Raw genomic sequence first — 14981 nt, 5'->3', positions numbered from 1 at the left:
TCTTCCCAGTCAGGTGACAAAACCTAGCAGCCAGAGTATGACTTAGAACTTCGAAATAGGTTTAGTTCCACTTCTGCTTTTGCTAACTGTGTTAGTTCCACTTCTGCTCTGTGGGAGTTTGGTTTCTTCCACCTGAGCTTTTCAAGCTTCCTGAAATGGGTAGAGTTCCTGCCTCCCCAGCTACCTTTGAAGACTGACCTGGCCCCTGAACTCACGGTGTGCCTCTCTCCTCTTCTGCTCGGGCCAGGCCCCCAGCGCCTCCCTGTGCATTGCCATCCTGAATCTGCACGAGGACAGCGTGGCCTGTGGCCACCAGCTGATCGAGCACTGCTGCAGGCTGTCCCAGGGGCTCACCAACCCCGAGGTGGATGCAGGGCTGCTCACGGACATCATGAAGCAGCTGCTCTTCAGCGCCAAGATGATGTTCGTCAAGGCAGGCCAGAGCCAGGACCTGGCGCTTTGTGACAGGTAAGCGGAAGTGAGTCCCTCTTCTTTTACCTGGTGATCATGAGATGCGAGTTTGATCCCTGGGTCGAACTCCCCCTGGAGAAGGAAGTGGCAGCCCACTCCAGTATTCTGGCCTGGCAGGCTGTAGTCCATGGGATCGCCAACTTAGCGACTAAACAACATGTTTATCCAGCTTCTTTTTCTGATCCCACTGTGAGTTTTCACCTCCCCATCCTCTGACAAGACATGCTGAACTGTTTGCATCCCGTCTGACGTTGGCAAAATGCCATCACCAGACCACAAGCTGTCCTCCTCACCCTCCCGCGACAGTTCTTCCCTTTCCCTGAGGGGTCCTCAAGGAAGGTTCTCTAGCTATACCCGGTCTGAAAGAAAGACTGGCTAATTTGTAATTAAAATTAATTTAGGGGAACATCTTTAGTCCCTGGGGAACTTTCTGGCTTTTAAAGAAAATGTGTTCTGGGACTTCCCTGGCTGTACAGTGGTTAAGAATCCAATCTTCCACCACAGAGGGTGCAGGTTTGATTCCTGCTTGGAGAACTAAGATCCTGCATGCTGCTCAGTGCAACCAAAAATTAAAAAAAAAAAAAAAAAAAAGACAAGGAAAATGTATCCTTAGCCTTAACCAAAACTCTACCTAGTCTTGATCAAATTGAGAGTGTGGCCTCAGGGAGCTGTGGATGACAGATCTTTGAAGCACACTGTGGACTGGTCTGTCCCTGCATCCCAGGGAGAAACATGAGTCATAAAATAGAAGTCTCTGTGGAAAGGGGAGGATTCTGCCCCAGGCCCCTACACAACCTGCTCTGCCTCCGTTAACCTGACATTGAAAACTCTCAATTCCCAGCTTACCCACCCAAATGTGTGACTCATGTTGTGTGTTCCCAGCACTCAGTCCTACCCAGATTTCAGAGCAGAGAGCTTAATTTTCTTTGACGTGTCAGTGCTTCAGGCACTTGCCCAGAGTACCGGCCTGCACACTCTCCAGATCACAGAGAGTGCAGTGACGCTCAGCTTCACCACTTCCTAGAGCTCTGTAACTTTAGATGACTCTGGGCCCCAGTTTCCTCCTCTGGAAAATGGGGATATTAATGATATTTATTCTATATGGCTGTTATAAGGATAAAGTGTGAGTACTATAACCATATAAAGGGCTAAGAACTGGGCCTGTGTACTCCAAAAATGTCAGTTTTATTCTTATTAACAAACACCTGAAGGTTGAGAAAGGCAGAAAGAAGTGGGACAGAAAGTAGAAGGAAATATGTAGGAGTTAATTTTACTGCCTGATCAAGAGACAGAGGTTTCTATATCATTTTTCAAGTTGACAAAAAAAGAGGAATATAATATGTTAAATACAGTTTTTTAGATAACCATGTAAAGAACCAAAACTATACCAGTTTATCAGAAATGGGGGAGAAGAGAAGGAAAGAACAGAAACCATTCCATATAGCAAAAGGCAGAGTTAATGGCAAAAATCTTGAGATATCTGAATATTTCTCAAATATCAGAAATGTAAATGAAATACAGTCTTATTAAGAGAAAAAAGATACTCAGATTGTGGGGAGGCAGAACAAATTTAATAGTATGTCCTAAACTTCCTTCAAAATCCAGTACAGATGGAGGCAATATCCACTTTGGACTAAGCAAGCAGAAATTAAGGAGGGCCTTGCTTCAAGAGGATTCTCATCCACCCGTAGGTGTCTTGGGCTTGCTGGACACCTAACAGCAGTGATTCCAAATTGCACATTCTTTCCGCCCAACCCTGGAGTCCTCACATTAGCTGCATTTGTACCCAGTTGCTGACAACAGTAGATTCATCTCTCGGGTATTGAGAACTCCTGATTTGCAGAGTATTTTCCACTGTTTTAAATACCTTCTTCCAGTACACAAATTGTTGTCGTTCAGTTGCTAAGCTATGTCCAACTTTTTGCAACCCCATGGACTGCAGCACGCCAGACTTCCCTGTTCTTCACTGTCTCCCAGAGTTTGCTGAGACTCCTGTCCATTGAGTAGGTGATGCCATCCAACCATCTCATCTTCTGTCACCCCCTTCTCCTCCTGCCCTCAGTCTTTCCCAGTACCAGGGTCTTTTCCAGTGAGTCGGCGCTTTGCATCAGGTGGCCAAAGTATTGGAGCTTCAGCTTCAGTATCAGTCTTTCCAATGACTATTGATTTCCTTTAGGATTGACTGGTTTAAACTCCTTGCAGTCCAAGGGATGCTCAATAGTCTATAGACAAATAATGTTTAAAGACAGAAGCTCAAACCACCTATTACACGTATCTAGTCAGAGAAGGCAATGGCAACCCACTCCAGTGCTCTTGCCTGGAAAATCCCATGGACGGAGGAGCCTGGTAGGCTGCAGTCCATGGGGTCGCTGGGAGTCGGACATGACTGAGCGACTTCACTTTCACTCTTCACTTTCATGCATTGGAGAAGGAAATGGCAACCCACTCCAGTGTTCTTGCCTGGAGAATCCCAGGGACGGAGAAGCCTGGTGGGCTGCTGTCTCTGGGGTCACACAGAGTCGGACACGACTGAAGCGACTTAGCAGCAGCAGCAGCAGTACATGATGATACCAAACTTGCTTTTACACACTGTACCATCCCCTGCCCTACCCCCGCTCATTGAGACTCACTCATGTGCTGAATCCCTTTCCAGGGAAATCAGTGGACAAGTCAGGATCCATGGAGAGGTTTTGATAGAATCTGATACAAGATCAAGAACCTTGAGTATAGGCCTGTCTCAGGTAGGATCACACAGAATGATCCCAGACAGCTTTCTGGAGTCTGTCTTTAAAAGGTTTTTGCAATCACCAGATATTCGGAGTAAGATCAGAGGCAGCAGTCCTAGTAACAGTATCCATCCTTGACCCAGATAGAGGATGTCAAGTCCAGGGCACTAGAATCCAAGTGAAAAGCCAGGAGGCCCCTGCCCAGCAGCACTCCAGAGGATGGTAGTGCTGTGACCTCCATACTGACTGGAGGTGCAGACCCCTGATACAGTCTGTATGTGCTCTCCCACATAGGCTTCCAGAGAACCAAAAAGCAATGGGTAGCCTGTGAGCTCCTAACGTTCAATGTAAAGGCCTTGCCTCAAGTAGACCTGAGTGTTCCAGAACGTCCCTACTCCACATATTGATAGCTAACATTTAATGAGTTCCTAAAAGCTTCCTGGGGGGGGCTTCCCTGGTGGCACAGATGGTAAAGAATCTGCCTGCAGTGCAGGAGACCTGGGTTCGATCCCTGGGTTGGGAAGATCCCTTGGAGAAGGAAATGGCAACCCACTCCAGTATTCTTGCCTGGAGAATTCTGTGGACAGAGAAACCTGGCAGGCTACAGTCCATAGGGTCACAAAGAGTTGGACACCACTGATCGACTAACACTACATCTACCGCAATCTACTGCAAAGCTCCAGATACCATCCTAAGTCTTTTCCTTCAGTTATTTCATTTTATCCTTAAAACTCCCTGTTATATCCATTTCACAGATGAGTAGATTGAGGCAGAGAAAGGTTAGCTAACTTGCCTAAGATCATAGAGCCACCAAGAGATCAAGTTGAGAATCAGAAAGTCTGACTCCAGCGCCTATTCGCCCATGTACCTCCCAATTCGCATGATCCCATTTCACATTAAAAATGAAATAGGAAACCTTGAAGCAGCACTGTTCCTGGGAGGACCCTGGGGAGCCTCACTGCCATGCCCTTTTCCTCCTGATAGCTACATCAGCAAGGTCGATGTGCTGAATATTTTAGTTGCTGCCGCCTATCGCCACGTGCCATCTCTGGATCAGATCTTGCAACCGGCTGCGGTAACCAGGCTCAGGAACCAGCTCTTGGAAGCTGAGTACTACCAACTGGGTGTTGAGGTGAGGCACAGAGCTGATGTCTGCCCCAATGAGTTACTTCCTCCACTTTTCCTTGGCCACGGAGAATGTCTAGGGCATGACCACTTTGTCAGTGTGGGAGTCATGGCGGTGGGGTGGGGTGGGGTAGGGGAGATGATTGACAACCACGGGATAGTATCAGTCTTTGGGACCCTCAGGCCTGGCTGCAAGTCCTTTTCCCTAAAAGGAGCGGTTTTTCCTCCAGGTCTCCACAAAGACTGGCCTTGATCCCACCGGGGCATGGCATGCTTGGGGCATGGCCTGCCTCAAAGCTGGGAACCTCACAGCTGCACGGGAGAAGTTCAGCCGCTGCCTGAAGCCCCCTTTCGACCTCAGTCAGCTAAGTCATGGCTCAAGACTGGTACAGGAGGTGGTTGAGTACCTGGAGTCCACAGCGAGGCCACTCCTATCTGTGGTAAGAGCACAGCAGGCACAGGCTGGGCTCAGGGGAACAGCAAGGCCCCAGAGCAGTAATGGCCTGGGAAGAAGATCAGCTTCCGTCCCAATGACAGTGCAGCCCTGGCCCAGAGCTGTCCAGTTTGGATTTAAATGTATGTGGTTCCTTTTCCAAGAAAGTCGCCTAGTCATGTCCTACTCTTTGAGACCCATGGACCTGCTGCACGCCAGGCTTCCCTGTCCCTCACCATCTATGTGATTAGATAAGTCATAAACAGTCAAATTTCCAACAACAAAAAGAATTATTTTAAAGACATGAAAATCACATATAATCCCATATCCAGACTTAAGCCGTATTTAGATTTTGGCGACTTTTCTGTTATGTTTTTGAATTAAATTGCTGTTGTATAGTAGATAGGGTTCCACAGGTGGTGCTAGTGGTAAAGAACATGCCTGCCAATGCAGGAAATTCGGGTTCAATCCCTGGGTCAGGAAGATCCCCTGGAGGAGGGCACGGCAAGCCACTCCAGTATTCTTGCCTACAGAATCCCCCATGGACAGAGGAATCTGGCGGGCTACAGTCCATAGGGTCGCAAAGAGTCAGACACGACCGAAGTGACTTAGCACAGCATGGCATACGGTTTATAATGTGTAGAATTTTATATCCTGCCTGTTTTTTACCTTTAACACTATACAAGAGAGCATTTTTCCATATTGTTAAGCGTTTTTTGAAAGCAGCGTTTCCAGAGGCTGCTGAGAACTCTCTGGGTCCCTTGTTCCCTCTCTGTCCTCTCTTGGCAGCAAGATGATGATTTCTTGGCCACCTTGAAAGAGCTGGAAGCAACCCTCCGGACCCAGAGCCTCTCTCTGGAAGTGATTCCTGAAGGGAAGATCCTGAACAACACCTACTACCAAGAATGCCTGTTCTACCTGCATAGCTACAGCACCCACCTGGCCATCATCAGCTTCTATGTGAGGCACAGCTGTCTGCGGGAAGCCCTGCTGCACCTGCTGCACACGGTGGGCCCCTCAGACACCCTCGCACGCAGTGCCTGCCTTGCCCACCTGGCTTGGCCTGCCCAGCTTTCAGGGAGCAATAACCCCCCTTAACGCTACCCCAGGGTTCAGCTGTAGGATCATCTCAGGCAGAGTCAAGTCCAAATGGCAAATTCTAGGGATTTCCCTGGCGGTCCAGTGGTTGGGACTCTGCACTTTCACTGCCGAGGACCCAGGTTCAATCCTTGTTCAGGGAACTAGGATCTTGCGAGTTGTGTGGCGCGACCAAAAAAAAAAAAAAAAAAAAAACCGCAAATGGCAAATTCTCTCTACACAAATCATGTTTGGACGAGCATGCAAAAGTCTTAACCTGGATCCTAGATTGCTCTTCTCACTGGCAATGACAAATTTCATCCCTTCTTCCAGAACATACAGCAGAACTAAATAATAGCTGAGAATGTGGGCTCTGGAACGAGATGCTTGGTATGAGTGGTATGACCTTGGGCAAATTGCTTAACTTCTCTCTGTTTCCACACACTTCCCACCTGCCCTGGATTATGTCCTGCTGCTGACCCAACTGCACATCCACTCCGAGTTGTCATCACAAAGCCCAGGAAGCACCCTAAGACACAGATCCTAAGTTTGGCCCCAAGCATCTTACGGGAGGAGAGAGTATGCTCTGCTTTGTTCCTCTGATGTCCTCTGCTCTCCTCTCACAGGAGGCAAAGGTGAAGTGTGTGATTTCCTTGGAGCTATTGTTAAGCCAAGTCAAAACTCCATTTCACCATGACTCTTTGACCTTCTCTTTTTTTATCTGAATGTCCCATGAAGTTTTTCTGAGGGAAAAACTGATTCATACCAAATTGCATATAAAATTAAAGAAACTTGAGTTTTACTTTAATTTTAGTCTGCTGCCCTCATCCAAAATGGTAGCCAATGAAAATTTACAAGTAGACATACCTTCTCGAATATCTCCAAGTGAGTCAGCAGAACAGAGTCCTGGTAACCCCACCCTTACAGGGTGTTGGAGATGCAGGTTTGATCTCTGGGTCAGGAAGATCCCTTGGAGGAGGAAATGGCAACCCACTCCAGTTTTCTTGCCTGAAAAATCCCATGGACAGAGGAGCCTGGCAGTTTACAGTCCATGGGGTCGCAAAGAGTCGGACACAAATGAGCACACACACAGGACACAAAAGGGAGATGTTTTCACTCCTGCCTTAGCTACTGTGTCTTAACCGGGTGTCAAGAATATTGTAAAAGTTATGTTATTTGGTCTTCAATTGCTAATTGTTTGTTCAGTTTCCAAATGAGTTTTGAGATAAAGCTGCTTTACCTCACCCAGTTCTGTTTCTTCTGATGACCAGTCCAGAGAGTTAAGCTGCTTACTTACTTATCTTGGTAAAAGCTGACGACAGCTTTGCCCCTGCTTCTTCTTTCTGTCTCCTGTAATCACAACTACCCTTGAAGTGGACTATCTTACTTTCTCAAGCAGGTGGAGAACAACAGGAAAAAAAAAAAAACATTGTGAAAACTACAGCTGAATGCCTAGAGCATGGAAGATGCTCATTCCCTGTCTTTCATCCCTGAGAGAGCTTTCTAAAACATAGTACATGTTATTTATGGTGTTCATAATTCATGTGATTCCTTTCTGTAAAAGGCCTTCGGTGGATCCCCATGGCTGTAAGATGAAGTCCACGTTCTTTAGCATGAATGCAGAACACAATAGGATCAGGTCCCCTTATATCTCCAGTTAACTTTCACCACAAATCCTATCTATGATCTGTATTCCAGACTTGCCAGATTGCTTAAATTTTCCTAATAGTACCACGCCCTTTCTTAGCTCCAGGAGTCTGCATTGCTGTTTCCCCTCCCTAGGATGCCCTGCCCCTCCTTGTTTTCTTGGAGAACTCCTGTTTGTCCTTCTAGACCCTCTCTGTTGAGCATTCACCTCTTCCTATATACCACTGCTGTGCCTAGAACCTAGGTTTCTTATTGCTTTTATCCCAGTGGATTGCAGCTATTTCTTTACAATTGTGTCTTCCCATCTGGACCGAGAAGGCCCTTACTTCCCTTACCTGCTATCTTCAGGCACCTGTCCTAATGCCAGTGAATGAGTGGATGAAATGAAAGTTCTTAAGGGGTTGCTCTTCTGAGATATTGTACCTTTCCAGTGCAGCTGATCTCCCTACTTCTTAAAGTGTGTCCTACAACTTTTAGGTTAGGTCTGAGTGTTCAGGAAAAGCCAAAATTAGGAAAGAAGCCACTCGCCCACTGTGGATGTTCTAAAGCCCAGATCCTCTCCACTTCTAAACAGCTTGTGCCCAGTGCTTCAGGGCCAGCATGGTTGTACTGCCATGAGTTTGTAGCTATCCTTCACTTCTCATCACTTACTCATAATCTAAAGTCTAAATGGCCAAATGATTTTCTTTTCTATGACTATGCAATGAGGGGGTATGATTCAGGGTCTCTGAACCACAGATGAACTTCAGAATTGAGTAGATTAGTGAGTGTGTACACTTTCCTGATGAGATCCATGATATTTATCATTTATTCATTCACCCAAAAAATAGTTATTAAATGGCCAAGGGCTATTCTGGGCACCAGAAGTACAACAGTGAAGAAAAAAAAAGGCAAACCAAAAAAAAAATCTACTTTTATAAAACTTACATTATACTAGGGAGAGAGACAATAAACAAGATAAAATATATAGTGTAGGTGACAAGTAATAAGAATAAAGTAGAGGAGAGGGAAGAGGCGAATTGTACGATTGTAGACAGGATGTCTGGACAGGTGACATCTGAGCGAAGGCTTAAAGTAGGTGGGGAATGAACCATGCAGATTGTGGAAGAAGCACAGTCCAGGTGGAGGGAGTCAGTCACAAGGGCAAAGCCAGGGTGGCTTAAGCAGAGTGAGCTGGGGAAAGGGTGGTAGCAGGTAAGGTCAGAAACCTAATAGGGCCCAGATCATATAGGGCCTTGCAGACATTATGAGGACTTGAGCTTTGTGCTGCGTGAGAAGGAAAACCTTTGGAAGATTTTGAGCAGAGAAATAATGTGATCTAACTTATGTTTTTAACCAAATCACTTGGGTTGATTGACGTTAGGCAAAAAAGAGGCAGGAGGTAAAAGAGGAAGACCAGGGAGAAGGCCATTGGGATCATTCAGGCAAGTGGTGCCCATGACATGGACCAGGGTGGTACATGAGGTGGTGAGAAGTGGTCAATTACATATAGATTCTGTGTATATTTGAGGTGGAGCCAATAGAATTTGGTAATGACTTCTATGTTGCAAGGTAAGAAGAAGATGGTGAAGGCTTTTGGCCTGAACAAGTAGAAGAATAAAATTGCCATCTGAGAAAGGGAAGACTGAAGAAAGAGCAGAGTGAGGAGAAACAATCAGGGGTGCAGTTTTATATCAGTATGTATTCTCTAGATACCCAAGAGGACTTTTTGGGTCGGCAATTGAATATAATTTAGATATACAGTTCTGGAGTTCAGGAAGAATAAACAGGCTAGAAATAGAGATTTAGATATAATCAGCAAATAGCTAGATTTAAAGCCCTGAAACTTATAAAAATCAAAAGAGTGACTAAAAGAAAAGAGGATCTTCCTAAGCCCTGGGGAGCTTAGGAGGAATCAACAAAAGAGATAGAGAAGGACTAACCAGAGAAATAGAATGAAAACCTGGCAGGGATGGTATCCTGGGAGCCAAATAAAGACAGTTTTTCAAGGAGCAAGCCACCAGCTATCAGCAGCTATTGACAGGATAGGTGGAAAATAAGGTCTAAGAATTTTAGATTTAACAAAGTAGAGGTCTTCGGTGACCTAAGGGGCAGTTGCAATGGAGGTGTAGGTATAAAAGCTGGATGAGAGTGAGTTCAAGAGACAATCACAGGAGAGGAATTAGAGACTGGGGGTGTAGATAACTCTGTCAAGGAGCTCTTCTGTACAGAGAAGGAGAGAAGCAGTCACTGGAGTGGGATTCTCAAAGGGATCCATCTGTGATGCACAAAAAAGGTTAAGTAGCATCCCTATATGAGAATGCAGAGGGTTGTGAGTGGAAGGAAACTCAGAATGGATCCTAAGCAGTGCCAGAACCAGGCTCAAGACTTCTGACTTGTTGCTTTGCCCTGCTCCAGGAGAGTCCCCCAGAAGTCTTCATAGAAGGCATTTTCCAGCCAAGCTATAAAAGTGGGAAGCTACACGATTTAGAAAACCTCCTAGAATCTATTGACTCATCCTTGGAAAGCTGGGGAAAGTACTTGATTGCTGCCTGCCAGCATTTACAGAAGAAGAACTACTACCACATCCTGTATGAGCTGCAGCAGTTTATGAAGGTAACAACAGCCCCATCCTGCCTGCTACCTCTGTCCCTGCAGCCTTGCCATTGAGGTGGGTCTGCGCAGGATAAGGGAACAAGACTGTCACTTGGTCCCTAGACTTGCTCCTTGACTCAGCAACAACAAATCCATGTTGCTCTGAGGCATTCTTATGTAATATCAGGATTTCCATTCTCATCCCAAAGAGGCAAACTTTAATCTTGTCAGTAATGGCATTCTTCAGAATTCAGGAAATATAAAGATTAAAAAGGAGAGGGATATGGTAGTTTCTAGATAAACATGGGGTGTGAACGCAGAATTCATAAGGAAGGGTAGAGAAGTATTTGTAGAGAAGATGCACGAAAGAATAGGGATCATGTTTCTTCCAGTCTGTGAGGTTGGCCAGTACTAAGTCACAGAGACATTGAATGATTCAAAGCCAGAGTGAAAGTGATGGCAAGTCAAATGGAGTATCTTAAGTCTCCTTTTTTTTTTTATAATTGTTACTTTATGCCATTGTCTTTTTTTTTTTTTTTTTTAACTTAAAACACTGTATTAGTTTTGCCAAACATCAAAACGAATCCGCCACAGGTATACATGTGCTCCTTTTTAAAGATCTCTTTTGTGGTGGAATAATGTCCCACCCAAGAGTGTGGCCAGCTGCTTCCCCCATGGCTCAGCAGGTAAAGAATCCTCCTGCAATGCAGGAGACACCAGACACGCAGTTTCAATCCTTGGGTCAGGAAGATCCCCTGGAGGAGGAAATGGCAACCCACTTCAGTGTTCTTGCCTGGAGAATCCCATGGATGGAGGAGCCTGGCGGGCTATAGTCCATGGGGTCGCAGAGTCAGACACGACTGAGCACACACATAGCCCACAAGGCTGCAGAAACAAGAACCCAGCCAGTCAGTTGACTTTTGGATCTCTTGGGCCTCTGAGGGAAGGGGTGCTGGCAACCAGACATCCTGGGTGGAATTCAGATCAGAATTCTCCCCGCATCCCCAGCCTCCAAGCCTCCTTTGACCCGAACATTCATTTTCCTCTTCCAGGACCATGTGCGGGCCGCCATGACCTGTATCCGGTTCTTCACTCACAAAGCAAAGACGTACACGGAGCTGGGAGAGAAGCTCTCTTGGCTGCTGAAAGCCAAGGACCACCTGAAGATCTACCTCCAAGAAACCTCCCGGCGTAGCGGAAGGAAGAAAGCCACCTTCTTCCGAAAGAAGATGGCGGCGTCTGATGTGTCGAGGTAGCTCAGGGTTCAGGGAACAGTTGGGGCGGTGCAGAAGGGCTGGAACCGGGAGGACTGTTAGTGATGAAGCCGCCCTCGCCCATCTCTGAAATCGTGGGAAACGAACATATACACCTGATAGGAGTCATTCACGGATGATAGTGTCTGGTGTTAAGTCTCAAAAGTCTCCAGAGGAGCTTGGAGGAAAGGAGAGAGGGGAAGGGGCGGGGATTAGGCTCACCCGTGACAATCAGACTAAACCCCTACCCCATGCAAGAGGCAAAAGAAGTCCTGGGTGACCCTTCATCTCAATCTTACGTCAAAGCACTCTCCTTCCTTGAGGTGCATCAGGCACACTGGCTCCTCGGTGCCCCGAGTCCTTCCCTCCTCACAGCCTTTATGCTGAGAACACAGCATCTGAAGTGAATGCTCGCTGTCACTGTTTTTTCCTTCACAGTCCCAATCGCTAGGTGCCTTGGTGGGTTTATTCCCTCCACAGCTCTCCTCTAGCCTCTGGGGCCAGGATTCACGTCTGTCTCAACCTCTGTTGTTAGCAGCATACCGTGCTCTGTAAACACTCATCACCCCTTTTTGTCCTGTCGTAACTTCTCAGAGGGCCTTTTGGATCTCTTCCCTCCGCACCCTTTTCTCTTGCCCTTTTCATTGCCATCCTGTTATGACTTCTCAGTCCCCGCTGGTCCTAGTTACCCCCGAGTTCCCTCCTGAGGCCAGACTGTATGTCACCTGTCCCCACAGACACATGAACACCCTTCAGCTGCAGATGGAAGTGACCAGGTTCTTGCATCGCTGCGAAAGTGCCGGGACCTCCCAAGTCACCACCTCGCCTCTGCCAACCCTGTTTGGAAATAACCACATGAAAATGGATGTTGCCTGCAAGGTATGCCTGATGTCACAGGCCCCCGGCAGGCTGTTAAATGCTCATCACGCTTGGAATCGTCTGACCCTTTCAGTCGTTTGTTTGATGGCTGCCTCCCCGATGGAGTGTGAGCCCCAGAAGGCTGTGGCTTGAGTCCATTTTGAGGACTCTCGTATCCCTCATGCCTGTGCCCAGTAGAGTCTTCCCAGATATTTGTTGAATAAACGAATGAACGAGGGCCTTGTTCTTAACTGCGGGGCTGCTCCAGTCATTATTGTTTCTGTAAGCATGTTTCCCTCTCCTTTTCAGGTCATGCTAGGAGGGAAAAATGTAGAAGATGGTTTTGGAATCGCATTCCGTGTTCTGCAGGTATGACCGGATTACTCAGGTTTATACGAGCGGGGATCAGCACATGAGCACAGTTCTGTGAGAGATTATTCCTCAGAAAATTTTTATCCCGAGAAAAGTAGATTTATACTACATCAAGGATGAAAGCAACGAGGTGGCTGCTACAAAACTGGGTCAAGTTCGAGACTGAAGGCCACTTTGACAAAAGCCAAGCAACTGGTGACAAGTTCATCAAAACGTCAAATAAATACCTGAAACCAGGTCTACAACAGTTCACCACAGCTCTCCTCCCTGCAGGGGAGCATGGCTGGAGGAGGTGATGGTGGGGGGAGAGGTCCTATTCAGTGGGAGGGGGCCCCTGGCAACAAGAGCTGCCCCTCCATCCTTCATCTGCCCACGGGCCAGCTCGAGGCATACATTTTTTGTTGCTTGTGATAAGAGGACCCAGGTACAGCTGTGGCACTGGAGCAGGATGGAGCAGGGAGCTAAGACCGTGAGAAACCAGACCACCCCGACTCCACACTGACACAGAGGCACCCAGAGGCCCCTCCCTCTCCAGGCACGCAGGGTCTTAATTAACACTGTGCTCATCTCAAGGATCAAAGACAGCAAGCAATCCAATCTGACAGATCTCTTTTTTCCCACCCATTTTTGGTGTTGGACAAAGCTCTCCATACACAGATACCCCCGTGGGCAGGCAGAGTGACAGCTCCTATCAGACCCCAAAGCAACAAAGTATTTATCCAGTAGTTTCTAGATCATCCGCCCTTTGGGGAATTGGTCTGTCTCCTAACACCACAGCCTCTCTTCTCAGAGCACCTGGTGTCCCGGGCAGCCAGTATCAGCCCCCAGAATCCATTTTCCAAGAGACGGTTGACTTGTTAGAGGGAGAATGAGCTGGTCTCGGGCATTTGATTAGAATATCTTCAGGCAGTGATGCGGCAGCAAGTGAGATGAACCAGCGTGGATCTCAAAGTCCCAGTTTCCATGCTTGCTTCCCAAACGTCTGCCAGACTCCAAAAGAGGAACCTTCTGCTGGTTGTCTGCTTATGTATGTTTCTACTGGGACTGCAGTCAATTTGGCGTGTCTGCCCCAAGCCCGTTCGGAGCTCTGTGAATGTCACCTTCCTTCCCCCAGCTGTGGAGTCCCTGCCTCCCTACCCTTGTCATCCTGTGTTCTGTTCCAGGACTTCCAGCTGGATGCCGCCGCTACCTACTGCAAGGCCGCCCGGCAGCTGGTGGAGAGGGAGAAGTTCGGTGAGATCCGACAGCTGCTCAAGTGCGTCAGCGAGTCGGGCATGGCGGCCCAAAGCGACAGGGACACCGTCCTCCTCAACTGCGTGGAAGCGTTCAGGAGGATTCCCCCCCAGGTACGCCCACCCCAGACCTCGGCTCCTGCATCTGTTTCAGTGTCTTCACATCCCCGTCTTTTTTTTTCTCTTCCCCATCATGTACCCGAAACTCTACAAGATCCCTCTGTCTTTCTGACCCCTCTATAATAATGGCCTTACGCTAATCAACCCTTCCCTGGAAAGAAAATTCATGGTACGTATCCAGAAGCCGCCCCCTAAGCATCCCGTTGTCTGATGTTATTGACACCTGGAAGTGTCTGCAGACAGACGGAGTTGAGTTTCTCCCAGGGATTGTAGATGAGGTCAGTGTGGGCCTGCAGGTGGCATGTCACCTGCAAAACTGTCCCCTGATGGCTTTGTAGGATGAACAGACACATCATTCATGAAAGCCAAGGAAAAGGTTTTGATCTGATGTTGATTCTCAGATTCCCAAGCTTAGTGTTATCATTAGATTTCCTCTGTTGCTCTGATAGCAGGAGTTGAGGTGTTTTGTTTTTTTTTATTTTGGCCACACCACAAGGCTATCAGGATCTCATTTCCCCAACCAGGGACTGAACCTGGGCTCTCGGCAGTGAAAGCACCGAGTCCTAACCACTGGACCACCAGGATTTCCCAGGAGTTGAGTTTATAAGGAAGGGTCAGGCAGGCATCCCCAGTCAGAGTCAGAAGGGCTGGGCTGAGACGGAGTTGAGCCCCGGCTCCCATGCCCCGTCTCACAACTGCTGTGTCTCTGTCCCGCACAGGAGCTGGAGGGCCTGATCCAGGCGATACACAGTGACGACAACAAGGTGAGCAGAGTTGTCTCCTCATCCAGTAATGCTCGGGAACAGCCCTTTGGAGTTGCCTTGTCACCTTCACCCCTCACGTGCTACGACAGTTCCATTCAACCCCTATCTCGCCCTCTTTATTATCAGAGGTGGGGCCGGGACCCAGAGAAGGGCGTAGAAGGGAGGGAACATGTAGAGAACATGAGAAAGAACCCTGACCACATGAGCCTTGGCCCTCTCTCTTCTGTACCCCCAAGACATACAGGCCTTTCCACTCTCCCCATTTTCCATGGAGGTTTTCTCTCCCATCCCGAGGAAATCCTCACTTGCAGCTTGTCTCACTGAATAAG

At 47.7% G+C, this 14981-nt stretch overlaps 1 protein-coding gene across 3 annotated transcripts in view; it reads left to right on the top strand.

Moving 5' to 3' along the window:
* The window catches only part of ZFYVE26 (zinc finger FYVE-type containing 26), a 70566-nt gene that overhangs the window by 51522 nt on the left and 4063 nt on the right, over nt 1-14981 (top strand). For all 3 annotated transcript variants that reach the window (XM_055538412.1, XM_055538410.1, XM_055538411.1), the window contains exons 32-41: nt 248-468; nt 4182-4329; nt 4553-4762; nt 5545-5763; nt 9877-10074; nt 11106-11305; nt 12044-12185; nt 12474-12533; nt 13700-13882; nt 14608-14652. In XM_055538412.1, coding sequence (XP_055394387.1) covers nt 248-468; nt 4182-4329; nt 4553-4762; nt 5545-5763; nt 9877-10074; nt 11106-11305; nt 12044-12185; nt 12474-12533; nt 13700-13882; nt 14608-14652 — 1626 coding nt within the window. The remainder of the gene's footprint in view (nt 1-247; nt 469-4181; nt 4330-4552; nt 4763-5544; nt 5764-9876; nt 10075-11105; nt 11306-12043; nt 12186-12473; nt 12534-13699; nt 13883-14607; nt 14653-14981) is intronic.

The sequence above is a fragment of the Bubalus kerabau genome, chromosome 10, assembly GCF_029407905.1.
Source record: "Bubalus kerabau isolate K-KA32 ecotype Philippines breed swamp buffalo chromosome 10, PCC_UOA_SB_1v2, whole genome shotgun sequence".
Taxonomy (NCBI): Eukaryota; Metazoa; Chordata; class Mammalia; order Artiodactyla; family Bovidae; genus Bubalus; species Bubalus kerabau.
Note: the sequence above shows the minus strand (reverse complement) of the source record. Positions and strands in the feature narration are given on the sequence as shown.